Genomic DNA, 16,504 nt, shown 5'->3' on the forward strand with positions numbered 1-16,504 from the left:
AATGAGCCGTGGTGTTAGACTTGGGGTGATTATGATGTATCAGTGCAGGTTCATCACTTATAACAACTGTCCCACTCTGGTGGGGGATGTGGATGCTGGGGGAGGCGATGCACGTGTGTAAGCAGGGGGTGTATGGGGAATCCCTCTACTAGCCCTCAGTTTTGCTGTGAACCTAAAACTGCTCTAAAAAAAAAATCAAGTCTTAAAAGTTCAATGAAGCAGTCCTCTTAGGGTTTATGTACGTCTGTTTATATGTTACACTTCAATAACAAGTTAAAAAAAAAAAAGCCAGAAAGATTCTCCAACTTTTCAAATTCTAAAAACTACTGGCCTATCAGGGAAAGCACTGATTGGAAGTCAAATGATACATTCTTTTTGCTTCCTATCACTCTGTTTTCCTCTGCCAAGTTTTAACTATTTCTTTGCCTAACATGGCCACTTTTAACACGTTATATTGCCATATATATCTGTCCTTTCCTATCTCAGTTGGCTTGAGAATAAATGAAAATGTATGTGAACACTCTATTTCCTGAGCTCTTTGGAAGGTACTACATAAATTAATTGTAACAAATACAGTGTTAGAAAAATATTCAAGTGAGGTGTGCTGCATTCCTACTCCACATTTATTAATTTAGCCCTTCATTTGACAAATATTTATTAAAGCCCATCACATGGCAGGTCCTGGGGATACAAACATGAACAAAACAAAGACCTTAGGGAGCCTACATTTAAAAGACAGACACAAGAAATAAATAAAAGTAAGTAAATTAAGCAGTGATATCAGTCATATGTAATTTATTCAGTTATAATCAAATCATATCAAAAATCCACTGTTTCATAACTAGTCTTTAGACAAGATAAAAGATCTATTTCTTGCCATGCAGCATCACTGTGGATAAACATGCTACTCGCTACTTTTCTCTCTAGTAAATGAAATAAGTATAAGGCCTCTTTCACCTCATGTAAGACTATTACACGTAGTTTTTCTCCTTTGAATGTAGTAAACCAAAAATGGTACATAAATCATTGAAAGAAAGAAGGCAAAACTTACTTTAGAAGTCCATGAGAGTTCAGGAGTCATTAAGAGTAAGGCTGGCTGACTGACTGACATGCAATATTCTGGTCCTGCATTTACACTGAGACCTTTGGAATATACACCAGTTGGAACACAGACAGTGTTTCCATATACTGAAATTCTCACAAAGTTCCTGCAATGGCAGAGACAACATATAAGTACGATGTTGGGGAAAATTAAAAAGCACTGTCTCTTAGTGGCAAAAGGAAAGCTCACTGTAATCAGCAAGAATCACCACAGGGCAAGCTGACTCTCAAAGACCCCCTTTCCATTCATTCCTCCTCCTGTTTCCACTTTTCTTGTCTGACTGTCTTGCTGCTTCTCTCTTTCACCTTCCTTGACAGTCAGTCTGTAACTTCTGCTGCTTAGGGTATCCACCCCATGAACAACCAGCTCAATGGCTGGAATGATACAGTTACATGTCACTTGGGGTCAACTTCCCTGATAAAATTTAACTGATATGTAGGTACATACGGACACCCTGTTCTGCTCAATGTTTTGGACAACTACTGCTACAGTAAGTTGTCCTCATCTAAGACACATATTTTAGTGATTATGCTGTCTGAACGGTCTAATGTTCAACTGAACTGGAAAACAAAGAAATGTTAATTTTTAAAAGCTGTTCTCTTTAAAATTCTAAAATCTTGTTTTTTAACAATAGTAACCATGACCAAGAGCGCCACCTACTGGTAAAAAGAAGGGTATTTCATCAAATTGTGTTCAAAGTGCCTTCCAAAGCAATAGGTATTTAAAGAAAAAAAAACTACCCATATTTTGAAATATGTCCAGTGGTTTTATATATTCAATGTAAGTATTAATTAACTATGGAAAATTAACATATATTAAGTAATTTTCAAAAACATACAAAAAAGAATATTCCATCAATGTTTGTATCCTCATAGGCCTTACCTCACCAAAGTTATTTCTAAAACAGAGAAAAGTATCATAAATGCTAAATAAAACATATATCCATTTAAACAGTGAACTACAAGCAACAGATAATTATGACACTATACATATAAAATCCTGAAGATGCTACCAAAAAACTACTAGAGCTCATCAATGAATTTGGTAAAGTTGCAGGATACAAAATTATACCCAGAAATTTGTTGCATTTCTATACACTAGCAACAAAAGATCAGAAAGAGAAATTAAGGAAACAATCCCATTTACCATCACATCAAAAAAAAAATACCTAGCAATAAACCTACCTAAGGAGATAAAAGACCTGTACTCCGAAAACTATAAGATGCTGATGAAAGAAATCAAAGATGACACAAACAGATGGAAAGATACACCATGCTCTTGGATTGGAAAAATCAATATTGTCAAAATGACTATATTACCCAAGGCTATCTACAGATTCAATGCAATCCTTATCAAATTACCAATGATATTTTTCACAGAACTAGAACAAAAAATTTTAAAATCTGTATGGAAATACAAAAGGCCCTGAGTAGCCAAAGCAATCCTGAGAAAGAAAAACGGAGCTGGAAGAATCAGGCTCCCTGACTTCAGACTATACTACAAAGCTATGGTCATCAAAACAGTATGGTACTGGCACAAAAACAGACACGTAGATCAATGGAACAGGATAGAAAGCCCAGAAATAAACACACACACCTATGCTCAATTAACCTCTGACAAAGGAGGCAGGAATATACAATGGAGAAAAGAGAGTCTCTTCAATAAGTGGTGCTGGGAAAACTGGACAGCTATATGTAAAAGAACGAAATTAGAACGTTCTCTAACACCATGCACAAAAATAAATTCAAAATGGATTAAAGACCTAACTGTAAGACCAGGTACCACAAAACTCCTAAAGGAAAACATAAGCAGGACACTCTTTGACATAAATTGCAGCTATATCTTTTTGGATCTGTCTCCTAGAGCACGGGTCCCCAACCGCCCCCCCCCAGTCGCACAGCAGGGGGGAACCAGGTTGCAAGCAGGAGGTGAGCAGCGGGGAAGTGAGCGAAGCTTCATCCGTATTTACAGCCGCTCCCCTTCGCTCACATTACCGCCTGAGCTCCGCCTCCTGTCAGATCAGCAGCCGCATTAGCACAAACCCTACTGTGAACTGTGCACACAAGGGATCTAAGCTGCATGCTCCTTATGAGAATCTAATGCCTGATGATCTGAGGTGGAGCTGAGGCAGTGATGCTAGCACTGGGGAGTGGCTGCAAATACAGATTATCATTAGCAGAGAGGTCTGACTGCACAGAGACCATAATAAATCAATTGCTTGCAGACTCATATCAAAACCCTATCAGTGAGTGACAAATGACAATTAAGCTGCATCTGGTGGCAGGCTTTATAGTGGCAAGTGAGTTGCTGTACTTCAATTGTACAGCTGCATCTAGTGGCAGGCTTTGAGTCAGAATCCAACACTTATTTAGTCCACGAGTGGCCCACCCATTATTTTATTTACCACTTCCACTGTGCCTCCTTCCCGCACTGCGCACTTGTCTCAGTCAGAGTTTTGGTAAGCCCACAAGCTAACCCTAGCCAAAATGCATAAAAAACAAACGTCTCTGGAGAGCTTCTTTGAAAATGGGGAAAGACCCAATGATGAGACAGCAGAAGACTCTAAGACTGCCAACAGAAAGAAAGCTGTATTTAAAAGAAAATACCAAGAGTCCTACATAATTACGGGTTCATTGCAACAGGTTATTCACATTCTCCAAGCCTGCTTTTGTATAATATGTGGCAACTGGCTATCCAACAAAGCCATGAAACCTTCAACTGCTTCACCACATGGAGACCAAGCACCCTGCATTAAAAGACAAGCCTTTGGAATTTTTCAAAAGAAAAGAACATGGACACGAAGAACAGAAGCAATTATTGAAGGCCACCACTTCATCAAATGTGTCTGCACTGAGAGCATCTTTCTTAGTGCCCAACCACATTGCTAAAGCTAAGAAGCCCTTTACTATTGGTGAAGAGCTGATCCTGCCTGCTGCTAAGGACATTTGTCGGGAACTTTTAGGAGAGGCTGCAGTTCAAAAGGTGGCATGTATTCCTCTTGCAGCTAGCACCATAACTAGATGAACTAATGAAATAGCAGCAGAGGATACTGAGACACAATTGTTAGAGAGGATTAATGAGTCACCGTGGTATGCAATCCACGTTGACGAGTCTACTGATGTTGACAACAAGGCAACAACGCTTGTTTTTTGTGCAATATATTTTTCAGAAGGATGTGCATGAGGATAAGTTATGTGCACTTTTGTTGCCAACCAACACCACAGCTGCAGAACTATTCAACTCTTTGGACTTATCGGGACATATCAGGAAAACTGAATTGGTCATTTTTTTAAATTAATTAATTTACTTTTGGCTGCATTGGGTCTTCATTGCTGTGTGTGGGCTTTCTCTAGTTGTGGCAAGTGGGGGTTACTCTTCCTTGCGGTGCATGGGCTTCTCCTTGTGGTGGCTTCTCTTGCTGTGGAGAACGGTCTCTAGGCGCACAGGCTTCAGTAGTTGTGGCACACGGGCTCAGTAGTTGTAGCTCGCAGGCTCTAGATCACAGGCTCAGTAGTTGTGGCACATAGGCATGTGGGATATTCCTGGACCAGGGCTTGAACCCGTGTCCCCTGCATTGGCAGGTGGATTCTTAACCACTGCGCCACCAGGGAAGCCCTGAATTGGTCATTTTGTGTCAGTATATGTGCCGACGGAGCACCTGCCACAACTGGACAGCTTTCTGGCTTCACCACTTGGGTCAAAGAGGTCGCTTATGAATGTGAGTCTACGCACTGTGTCATCCGTAGAGAAAGGCTGGTTAGCTGAAAAATGTCACCTGAACTTAACGTTTTGCAGGATGTGATTAACATTATCAACCACATTAAAGTACATGCCCTTAACTCCCATCTGTTTGCGCAGTTCTGTGAGGAGATGCACACAGAGCACACACGTCTTCTCTTATACACAGAAGTGAGATGGCTTTCTAAAGGTAAATCACTGGCCAGAGTTTTTGAGTTACGAGAGCCGCTCCTGAGATTTCTTTTAGAAAAACAGTCACCACTGGCACTACATTTCAGTGACACAGAATGGGTCGCAAAACTTGCTTACTTGTGTGACATATTCAACCTGCTCAGCGAACTCAATCTGTCACTTCACAGGAGAATGACAACTGTGTTCAAGTTGGCAGATAAAGTGGCTGTATTCAAAGTCAAACTGGAATTATGGAGGTGACAAGTGAACGTTGGGATTTTTGACATGTTTCAAACATTAGCAGAGATTTTGAAAGAGACTGAGCCAGGGCCTTCTTTCTCCCACTAGTGCATGATCACCTATCTCAGCTTTCAGAAGAGTCTGAGCATTACTTCCCAATCACAAAAGACTCCCGAACCGGGAAGGTATGGATCCGTGACCCATTTGCGAATAAGCCAGGTGAATCGACTTCGTCCGTGCTAGAAGAGAATCAACTGCTTGAGATAGCAAATGACGGTGGCCTTAAAAGTATGTTTGAGTCAACTTCAAATCTCTATACAGTCTGGATTAAAGTCAAGGTGGAATATCCTGAGATTGCCACAAAAGCACTGAAAAGCCTGCTTCCATTTCCAACATCCTATCCTTGTGAAGCAGGGTTTTCTACAGGGACAGCAACCAAAACGAGATCACGGAGTAGAGTGGACATAAGCAACACACTTCGGGTGTCCCTGTCTCCCATCACCCCCAGATGGGACCATCTAGTTGCATGAAAACAAGCTCAGGGCTCCCACTGATTCTGCATTAGGGTGAGTTGTATAATTATTTCATTATATATTACGATGTAATAATAACAGAAATAAAGTACACAATAAATGTAATGCGCTTGAATCATCCTGAAACCATCCCCCCACCCCACCCCACCCCACCCCGGTCTGTGGAACAATTGTCGTCCACGAAACCAGTCCCTGGTGCCAAAAAGGTTGGGGCCGCTGTCCTAGAGTAACGGAAATAAAAACAAACAAATGGGACCTAATTAAACTTAAAAGCTTTTGCACAGCAGAGGAAACCATGAACAAAACGAAAAGACAACCGACAGAATGGGATAAAAAATTTTCAAACAATGCAACCAACAAGGGGCTCATTTCCAAAATATACAAACGGCTCATACAGTGCAATATCAAAAAATCAAACAACCCAATCAAAGAATGGACAGAAGATCTAAATAGACATTTCTCCAAAGACATACAGATGGTCAAAGACACATGAAAAGATGCTCAGCATTGCTAATTATTCGAGAAATGCAAATCAAAACAACAATGATGTATCACCTTACACTAGTCAGAATGGCTATTATCAAAAAGTCTACAAATAATAAACGCTGGAAAGGGTGTGGAGAAAAAGGAACCCTCCTACCCTGTTGGTAGGAATGTAAACTGGTACAGCCTCTATGTAGAACAGTATGGAGGTTCCTTAAAAAACTAAAAATAAAGCTACCATATGATCCTACAATCCCACTCCTGGACATATATCCAGAGAAAACCATAATTCAAAAAGATACATGCACCCCAATGTTCACTGCAGCACTATTTACAATAGCCAACACATGGAAGCAACTTAAATGGCCACTGACAGATGAATGGATAAAGATGTCATATATATATATATATGTATATGTATATGTATATGTGTATATATATATATACACACACACACAATGGAATATTACTCAGCCATTAAAAAGAATGAAATAATGCCATTTGCAGCAACATGGATGGACCTAGAGATTTTCACACTAAGTGAAGTCAGACAAGGAAAGACAAATAACCACATGATATCACTTATATGTGGAATCCAAAATATGATACAAATGAACTTATCTATGAAACAGAAACAGACACACACAGAAAATGAACTTATGGTTACCAAAGGGGAAAGAAGGGGAGGAATACATGTTTGGGATTAACATATACACACTACTATATATAAAATAGATAACCAACAATGACCTACTGTATAGCACAGGGAACTATACTCAATATTTTGTAATAACCTATTAGGGAGGAAAATCTGAAGAACATATATACTTATGTATGTATAACTGAATCGCTGTGCTATACACCTGAAACTAACCAACAATGCAAATCAACTATACTTCAATAATTTTTTTAAAAAACAAAGCCACATTCAAAAAATACAAAAAATACAGAAAAAGAAAAAAACTACACATATTTTGAAATTTATGTCCAATGGTTTTATATATTCAATGTATTAACTATATAAAATTAACATATTAAGTAATTTTCAAAACCATACAAGAAAGAATATTCCATCAATATTTGTATCCTCATGGGCCTTATCTCACCAAAAAGTTATTTTATTTTTAAAAGAGAGAAAAGTATCATAAATGCTAAATAAAACATATCCATTTAAGCAATGAACTGCAAGCAACAGATTAAGATTTAAAATGAATGATACTAGTTTCTGTTCAATAGCTACATTCAAATTCTTTAACAATTATTGAGGCACCAGGCACTATTTTAGGTTGTGGAGACACAATAAACAACCAGACACAAGGCCTTTGCCATCATGAGGCTTTTATCACAATGTCTACAACAGATAATAATAAACAGATAATTAACAAGACACGGATTACAATGAGTGTGATAAAGGAAATAAGAGTGATGGGGTAGATGGGGGAATATCAGGAAAGGTCTCTCTCAAGAGGCATCAGAGCTGAGACCCGAATGAGGGGAAAAAGGCAGCCAAGCAGGCGTTAAGTGCAGAGCACTGGAGCGAGGCCCCATCACAGAAACAAGCCTGGTGTGGTAGAGGGAGCACAGCCAGTGTGACTGGAGAGCAGTGAGCCAAGGACAGTGACAGGACGTGAGGTCAAGTAGGGAGACACGTGCCAGGTCACAGCAGGCCACAGGAAGGGTGTGGACTTTCTTCTAAAGGTGATGGGCAACAACTGAAGGGTTTAAATAAACCAGGGGAGGGACGTGATCTAATTTACATTAAAGGATCACTCAGGCTGCGCTGTAAAGAACAAATCGCAGAGGGGCAAGAGTTGAAGCAGGAAGTTCAGTTAGAAGGCACCAGGCTAAGCGTAGATAGGATAAAACTCAGACAGAAGCAGATGAACATGGAACAGATTTTGGAATTAGAGCCCTATCACTTGCTGATAGACTGGATGAGGTGTGAGCAAGCAGAGAGAGAAAGAAAAACCAAGAATGCCTCAAAGAGCATGAATGCAGAGATAAACTCACAGAGCTAGCATGGCACCTGCTGATTTACAATCCTAGGTGCCAGTGAGGAAGCACAAGGGATCCCGGCATTTGGTAAGGGGACCCGAGTGGAATACAAGTTATAACAGAGTGCTCGACTCAGAATCAGCAGAACTGGGCTCAGATCTGACTCCTTTCTGCTTTCTGACCTTACGCCAGTCACCTCTTCCCATTTATAAATGGGAATGACAACACTACCTCACTAGATTGCTGAAAGGAATAAACGTCCGGGGAAATACCTAGCAAGCAGGAGTGTCACTAAAAATCAACCCAAATACGTTATCCCTGCCAAACAATGTAGAGAGGCAGTGGGTTGATATTGCCAATAAACAACTCCTTAGCCTGATCTACAACAGCACTGATAAAAAACAGCTGCTATGACAATAAGTAAGTATGATCTAGTTCTAAATTCAATCTCACACTAAGAATTTTGGTCACTGTTATTTTCCAAATCAGCAGTGTTACAATTAAAAAAATATATTTTTAAACCATAAATTTGTGATCTCAAATGACTGTATAGCAACTAGTAAACTTGCTTTTGTCATGCTCTCAGAGTCCAAAGATGTTTCATTATATTATAAAATGTCTATTCCCTTTTAGGAATAAATGTAAAGTTTAGTAGTCATCGTGATGTTTTATTAAAAAATGCTTGGTGGCGTAAAATAATGCCTCACAGGATTGACTACAGTTTTACTTTCCTCAGCACAGGATGAACTCAAACTGGCAGAATGATATGGGAAACCACCTCTGGCCAGACAAGGGATATGGCAACAGACGGCAGGCTGAAAGTGGTATGGAAGGCCAAGGAGACCCCCAAATCTAGGCCTCAAGGGAACCTGCACTGCTCTAGCAGAAAATCTCAGCAGTCTACAGAGTGCCAGGGCTGTTTGTTTAATCCAGCTTTGCTCCAAGCACCATCATATCAGATGGCACTGAAGGTAATTAAGAGCCTAGTTTCAGGGGTCAGACAGGTCTGAGTTATCACCATAGCTTCATGTCACTTAACCAGCTTTGCCCCTTTTGGTAAGCTCCTAAACCTAAGCCCCTAAAGCTCAGGTTTCCCAATGTTGAAGATGGGATTAATGATACCTATACCTCACTGGGCTGTTTCAATGACATGATGCATGTAAACCATTTGGTACAGGGCCTGGCACACAGTGTCAATTACTATTAATAAGTGGTTCACTCATTTTTCTTTTTCCATTTGAGGTAATACATACTCAAAGAAAAGTTGGAAAATTACAAGGAAATTATAAAGAAAAATTATCCAACGACTCCTGAAACTTTTAGGATTACAAACCTCAGATTTTAAGATTCCCCAGCAAACTGTTTTTGATAGATCCAAACTGTTTTCTAAAAGGTCTACCAATTTATAGTTCCATGAACCAAATATGACTGCACCCATTTCTGTACATTCAAAAATGGCTCACCTTTATTTTGTAGGTACTTATGCTCAGAAGCACTGAAGAACTAAAGAAAGTTCCCAACCTCAAAATGATCACTGGGACTACAGAATAAACACTGGAGACTCTGTGTCCTCCTCTCTCCAAGAGGCTACCTGGGAAGTATCCGTGCCTGCAAAGATTCAGGGAGCAGCCTCTGAGCTATGTGGGCTCTGAGCTATGTGGGCTTTCTCCTTTGCTCAGAGCAGAACCATCCCAGTTAACCCTCAACAAGTTTAGCAAATGTTTCCTAACTCCTGGGTAGATCTCCAATTAGGCAAAATAGAATGTTGGTGAAACCTCTGAAATAATCTTCTACTAATCCCTTTAACATAACTTCTAAATTTTCTCCCAAAGATTCCTCTGCCTTTAGGTTTTCAAGCTTTAAAAGGGCTAAACCAGGTGGAACTTCAGCGTGCACAAAATTGGTAACTTCATGCAAACGTCGGAGTACGTGTACATAAATAAGCATAAGGATGTGTACGTGTGTATATTATGCATATGTATTATATAAATATAAACGGAATATCGTATATGTGATTGCTGAACCAAGTAAAACTCGTAATTTCCACGCAAAAGTAGAATGTTGGATCTGAAAGGAATCTTGTAAATCATCTCTCATCCAACCCTCTTTCAGTCAGAAGAGGAAATAAGGCCCAAAGAATGTAAATGTCCAACCCCCAGAGTTAGTTCCCAACGGTCATCTTCTGAGCCCAGATCTGCTTCTAAATAGTGGTTTTCTCACAGCATTCCTTCTCTACCAAGATTTGAATAAATGCCTAGTAATGGAGCAATACTCCCATTTTACCAAGGCAGGCACTAGTACTGCTTTCGAGACAAATCACTTTTTATTTGCATTTCCCATTAAGGTATACAAAGGCCTCATGGTAGTAACTCTGCATGCTGATGCCATTTCTTTTACAAAGAAGAAACTGTGGTTCACGCAAGTTAAGTAATTTGTTCATAGGCTTGGGGACAGACAGGCTCTTCATTTCCTAGGTGTGTGATTTTGGTCAAGATACGTGACTCTCTGTATCTCAGTTTAAAGATTAATAATATGGAATAACATCTAAAGTCCCAAGGTTGATGGAAGAATTATACTTAGCGAAACACCTGATTGTAGTTATATAATATTATCAATACATGCTTGGCAAACACAGGACTAGAACTCAACCTGCGTAACAGATCTTGTTTGGTCCTTTTGACAACACAATTTAGGGCATTTGAAGACAATCTAGGGTGAGGAAGAGGCGGGGATGTACCTGAATAGCCGAGTGCAGCCAGAACTACAAGCTACGCGTCGCCCAGAGCTCACGGTCACTCGGTGAAATCACTATTCCAGGGGAGCTTTTCGTCAGTCACCGGGGAGGCAGGGAGGGACGTTCCGGAGTCCGAGCAGTTCCCGCCGCCACCTCTGACTCACAAAGCGCGCCCGCTTTTCCACAGCGTCGCCGAGGGGCAGGGCCGACGCTACCTAGGCCGGCCGCCGCCCGCTGCGGGGTCTGGTTAAGGCCTCTCTAAGGCCCGCGGACGTGAGGCAGGTAACCAACCCCTCAGTAAGGAACCTCCAGACCACCGCCGCCTCTGGGACTCAGCTCGCAGAGTAGGGACAAGCTCCGCCCCCGGCGCCGGAGAGCTTCCGGTGTTCCCCCACGTGACGCAGCAGCTGCGCGAGCGAACCTCACATATTATTGGTCGCTGCCGTCCGATGGGCGGGGCGGGGCGCGACCTCAAGGAGCAGCCACCGCCGTCCGCTCGTGTCTCCGCCCCCTAGCTCCGCCATCTCCATGGTGACCGCTACCCGGTCACCCGTTTGACTTCAAACCCTGAGTTGCGTCATTGTCTCTGAGCCGGAAGCGGTCATTCCTGCGCAGGTGCACTGCGACAACGCCCAGCTGGGCCGGCGTCCTAGAAGTTGGACGGGTCCCGGCCTGGGTCGGACGGCGGAGGTGACAGATCTCTGCTCGCCCCAGTAACAATGGCGGTGTTTCACGACGAGGTGGAGATTGAGGACTTCCAATATGACGAGGACTTGGAGACGTACTTCTACCCTTGTCCGTGTGGAGATAACTTCTGCATCACCAAGGTAACTCGGGGACCCGCCCGGCGACTCCAAGGAGCAGGCGCGCTTTCGCTCTGCCGAGTCCCTGCCGCCGATCCACGCGGCTCATAGTTATCCACGCCCTTTTTTATCTGTTTCTGAATTCCCTCAAATTTGATACTCCGCGCTGTCGGCGGCACTTGGTTCTGGCCTTTAGTCGGGCCGGAGCGGGGAGGGGAGGGTGTGGATGGCGCCATCCTTCCCAACTTAAGCTTCCACTTCCTGGGGTACTCTTTTGGAGGAAGGTATGTGTTTTTGTCTTCCCGGGGGTTTTGAGGCGACTGAACCTTGACTCACTCTCCTGGGTGTTTATCCCAAGTGACGCTTCCAGGGAAGAGTGGGGCTGGCATTTCTCTTGGAAGATGCTTTTGGTCCTCACATGCCTTGTGGGGAGGCCATCCTCAAAGGAGCTTGCCCACAGAGATGGGAGGGTTTGGGAGAAGGAGATCGCCAAGAGAAGACTATGCTGACCGTGCGGTGTTCGATTTTGTTATAGGAAGATTTGGAGAATGGGGAAGACGTGGCAACGTGCCCTAGCTGCTCTCTCATTATAAAAGTGATTTATGACAAAGTAAGGAGTCAAATTTTAAAAGGTGGGGGGAGGGTTGCAGGCACCTAGAGTAGTCTGCCTGTGATAGGTAGGTGCAGAATGTTTTCTAATCTTGTGTCAGGTAAATGCTGTGTTTTTTAAAACAAATTTTTAAAACCATTAATAAGCAGCTGTATGGTAAATTAAAATTTTAAAAGCTCAAATTAATTACTCTTTTAGCTTTGGAGAAGGCAGTAAAGAAAACTGTTCTGTATCTAGTGAATATTATGATTACTTATTAAATAGAAAAAAATAATTATAAAGATTATTTAATTGACAGTGTTTATTCCTCCCTTATTTAATAAGCAATTAAAATTGTTTAGAGCTCTTGGACTTATTTTGAGGGAACATTTGTATAGTGTCTCTTACCTGGCTTATACGTCGAACTCTGCATTATCTTGTTTGAGATGTAAGTCATAGTTGCAATTTTACAATTTTCATTTTAGTCTTTAGTTGTCCTGCTGTTTTCACCCAAGGATATTGACAATAGAAAACAAAATAAATGCCCACCTCCACCCCAACTTTTGGTCATTACTTTGAATGGAGTCTTAACATCATAAGAAGCTTAACATTCTTTTCTCTGGGTTTTGTTTTTTGTTTTTGTTGTTTTTGAGATATAATTGTCATATAACAAAGCTTAACATTCTTAAGGATGAATTCTAAAATGAGTATAGGCAAGGTGGGGGAACAAGGCACTTAGCCTCATGACATAAGCAGCCTATAATTTAGACTACACTTAAGAGGTTTACTGATTTATTCTTGCATTTAAGTGTGTTCTGGAACAAAAAGAAAACAGGGTAAAGGTGAGCAGGAGTGCTGGTATGAGAAGAGATAGCAATTTTAAATCGGATGATCACGTACTGTAGCTTGTTTAGTAGCATCCCTGACCTCTACCCATTAGATGCCAGTAGCACCCCACAGTATGTCAACCCAGAATGTCTCCACACATTGCCAAATATCCCCAGAGACAAAAGCAATGCCTCCTCCCCGCTACCCCTTGAGAACCTTGTGTTAGAGCAGGAAGCCACAGGGCCATTTTAAAGAATGTGGAGCATTGTGTTGTTGGTGGACCATAAACTCCAAAGAACACAGTGGGAGGGTTCCAGGTGCTGGGCAGGAGTCAGAGATCGATAGGGACAGAATACAGGCAGATCCTTACGGGGATCAGACTGCAGGAGATGAGGGGTAACCTGGGAGGCAGAGGTTTCCTGGGCTGGCTGGTGTAAGCCAGGCTAAATCATCAGAGATTGAACTTCATTTACAAAATAGCTAATTTGCAGATTATCTATGTTGGGAAACATGAAGAGCTATCCCTTTAGTTGAAAAAAGTGATTACTTTGAAGAGGGTAGGTATTTGAGTGACCAAATATTGAAGTGGAGAAGTAGTAGTACAAATAGTAATTAATACAGAAACTTAAAAGGTGTGACGTCTGTTTTATAAATGTGATTTCTGAGAAATGGGTGCTCTGTAGTGACGAGGGACATGTTTGTTTATAAGGTAAGGTGCATTAAATATGAATTCAGAACTAAAAACGGATACATTTGTAAGATTATGATTCTGATGCTGGCATTGACTCATTGAACAAGAATGAAGTGATAGAGCAAAGCAAAAACTTAGATTAGCAGAGCTGGATTGATTCTGTAACAAAATGAGTATACCATTGATGCATCTGTGACACAGACACTCCGTGATTAATATAATTTCTTGTTCTGTCTTAGGATCAGTTTATGTGTGGAGAGACAGTCCTGACCCCTTCCACCAACAAAGAGCTAGTTAAGTGCTGAAGCAGACTTTAGGATTCCAAAGCCTGAATTTTGGGGAATGAGCCAAATTGGAAAAATCAAATGCAAAGTCACTGGCTTCTTCATGGGGACAGTCATTTTGTAGTTTGGTGTTCCATAGAGCGTGGATTCTTTCCATCGGCTGCCAAGTTCATCTCCAGTTGAAGAAGCAAGTCCACCACATGACATACCCGGATTTTGTGCCAAAACTTTGAATTGGATGGGCTCTTAATTTTCCATCTGAACTTAAAAGAAGATAATTTCAAATCAGTGCTTTCTTTTGCTCAATTTTGTTATTTTTATATCTTACACCTAATTACTTCATTATCTGACAACAGCTTCATCTACCTCAAAGTCATTAGGATTCGTTAATTTAAAAAAAGATTTTATTTTTTAGTTGGTTATTAAGATTATTAAAATCAGCCCTTTCTTTGTAGTTTGACATCAGCTCTGCTGTTCTAAACTGAAGGAAATCAGTTGCCTTTAGTCAGTCGGGACTGTACCTTCAGTTGGCCAGGCCAGTTTTCAAGAGCTGGCCATGAGTCAGATGTCTGTGTTCTGTTAAGCAAGTCATTTCCATTATACTTCATACACTGGGTTCTGGTCATGGTGTTAAAGAGAAAATATACTGAGCTCACAATTTTTCCAGAGTTAAAAGGTAGTGAGTTAAGAAGAAAAGTCAAAAAGTGAAATGGTCGAAGAATGTGGAATTTCCTTATCAATATTCTGCATGTTCCTTGAAAATCAGGACAAGATAAAAACAAAAACAGCCAAAGAAAGTGAAATTGGTAACAGACGAGAGGAGAAAAATATGCCTACTTTTAGTAAATTAACTGCTTCAGTGGTTTTGTGAGAACAGAGCTAGTAACATTTCTGTATCTGGGTTCTTGTGTGTGTATTTGTTTTTAGATAAGGCTAAGGAAATTTCACTCTAGGTAGGGGTTAATGTCAAGTCTTCATGGCTAGCGGCCCTGCTTTCAGCATTACCACCAAATCGAGTTACTAGTCCTAAAAGGTAAAGCTTCGACAGCAACTCTTGTATTTGCTGAGGAGGAACTTAAAAATGAAAACTTAAAAATGCCTGTTCCAATTAAATATGCCCCTGAGGGCACATCTAATAAGCCTCTATAAGCTGCAACCACATCAGACATTCACTCTTGCTCTGGAGAAAAAGAAACATACAAAAAGATAGGCTATCGGTCTTCCTTTGCTACAGCCCTGAGAATAGCAAGAAATAGAACCACTTGCACAGAAATTCCAAAATTCCCTTTATATACACACCTCTGCTGTGTGTACATAAAGTTAAAGTCACCTATGTTTGGTGGGTTGCTCTGTAAATGGCTTCTGCAGTTAGAAAAATAGCTTGCCAGCATGTGAGCATTTTATTACTAACTGATAAATGTGCAGCATACTCATTGGGGGTTTAAATTAAAACAGGCCAGTGGCCCTTTTTCCCCTGCCAACAGCATGGCTATGTGAAGCCATTAGGCTGAGACATAAATCACCAAAAACTGTATGCCAGAACTGCTTGGTACATTATGTGAAGCATACGGCATGTTGATGTGTTGAGAAATCTCATCGCTATTTGGGACACTGACACCCCAGAAGTAATCCACAGTTGCTTTGGAACGAGTGACGGCTCAGGTGAACAGAGCAGGGTGTGTGCTGACTGGTGGGGATGAGCTACAGAGAGAAACGAACTGTCCCATACTCAGATCTGATGGTTTCGTAGATACTGGTAACTGATGATGAATTTCAAACAAGAACAGACATCCCTGATGTCACTTACACTGTGAGCATAGAAGAGCAGGAAGAAAAGTTGCCCAAGTCCGAACGTCCCAGGAGAAAAGCCAACGCTACTGGCGATTGGTGATAATCTGTGATAACGGGAATGATTTCACTCCAAAGCAGCTGAGTTGCTAAATCTGTTAACCGCAAAAGAACACATCAGGATTTAAGGATTAAGCAGAAAGTAAAACCAGGGTCTTACAGATATGACTCAAGTTCAGTGTGGTGTATATGCCTTGTTTAGCTTCACAGACATTTCAGAGACCCTCTGAGGACTGAGTTGTAATCCAGGCTCTGTCTCTTGCTACCTTGGTAATCTTTGGCAAGACCAGTGGATTCTTCATCCGTGCGATTCGGAGACTGGATCAGGGTATTTCTAAACTCAGTACTATAATTTCAGGCTTCATAGTTTGCAGGAGCTGGAATGGTAATTGAAACCTTTTTAAACTAAACACGAGCTGAAGGTGAATTACAGAGAAAGACACTCCATTCTTTAGTAACTCCATG

The 16,504-nt window shown here is 41.2% G+C and overlaps 2 protein-coding genes across 4 annotated transcripts in view; one reads left to right on the forward strand and one right to left on the reverse strand.

Moving 5' to 3' along the window:
• The window catches only part of OXNAD1 (oxidoreductase NAD binding domain containing 1), a 54,947-nt gene extending 43,597 nt beyond the window's left edge, over positions 1 to 11,350 (reverse strand). The window contains exons 1-2 of one of the 2 annotated variants that reach the window (XM_060149557.1): positions 11,000 to 11,350; positions 1,052 to 1,208 (exon numbers count right to left, since the gene is read on the reverse strand). The gene's annotated coding sequence lies outside the window, so the exon portion shown is untranslated. The remainder of the gene's footprint in view (positions 1 to 1,051; positions 1,209 to 10,999) is intronic. The other variant, XM_060149556.1, reaches the window with a different exon arrangement.
• Positions 11,351 to 11,585: 235 nt separating this feature from the next.
• Positions 11,586 to 14,479, forward strand: DPH3 (diphthamide biosynthesis 3). 2 transcript variants are annotated; one of them, XM_060149558.1, is made up of 3 exons: positions 11,600 to 11,823; positions 12,335 to 12,409; positions 14,147 to 14,479. In XM_060149558.1, exons 1-3 carry the CDS (start codon positions 11,716 to 11,718, stop codon positions 14,210 to 14,212), a joined length of 249 nt encoding a protein of 82 aa, XP_060005541.1. In that variant the 5' UTR covers positions 11,600 to 11,715; the 3' UTR covers positions 14,213 to 14,479. The 2 variants fall into 2 exon arrangements, with proteins under 2 accessions (XP_060005542.1, XP_060005541.1); XM_060149559.1 differs by lacking the exon at positions 12,335 to 12,409 and having other exon boundaries at positions 11,586 to 11,823.
• Positions 14,480 to 16,504: the final 2,025 nt, after the last annotated feature.

The sequence above is a fragment of the Lagenorhynchus albirostris genome, chromosome 5 (assembly GCF_949774975.1).
Source record: "Lagenorhynchus albirostris chromosome 5, mLagAlb1.1, whole genome shotgun sequence".
Classification (NCBI taxonomy): Eukaryota; Metazoa; Chordata; class Mammalia; order Artiodactyla; family Delphinidae; genus Lagenorhynchus; species Lagenorhynchus albirostris.

Excerpts from the sequence above, each read along its gene's own strand:
- DPH3 (XM_060149558.1), top strand. The coding sequence starts at position 11,716 with ATGGCGGTGTTTCACGACGAGGTGGAGATTGAGGACTTCCAATATGAC. Across the intron at positions 11,824-12,334 it reads ATAACTTCTGCATCACCAAG|GAAGATTTGGAGAATGGGGA; the intron begins GTAACTCGGGGA and ends ATTTTGTTATAG. Across the intron at positions 12,410-14,146 it reads TAAAAGTGATTTATGACAAA|GATCAGTTTATGTGTGGAGA; the intron begins GTAAGGAGTCAA and ends GTTCTGTCTTAG.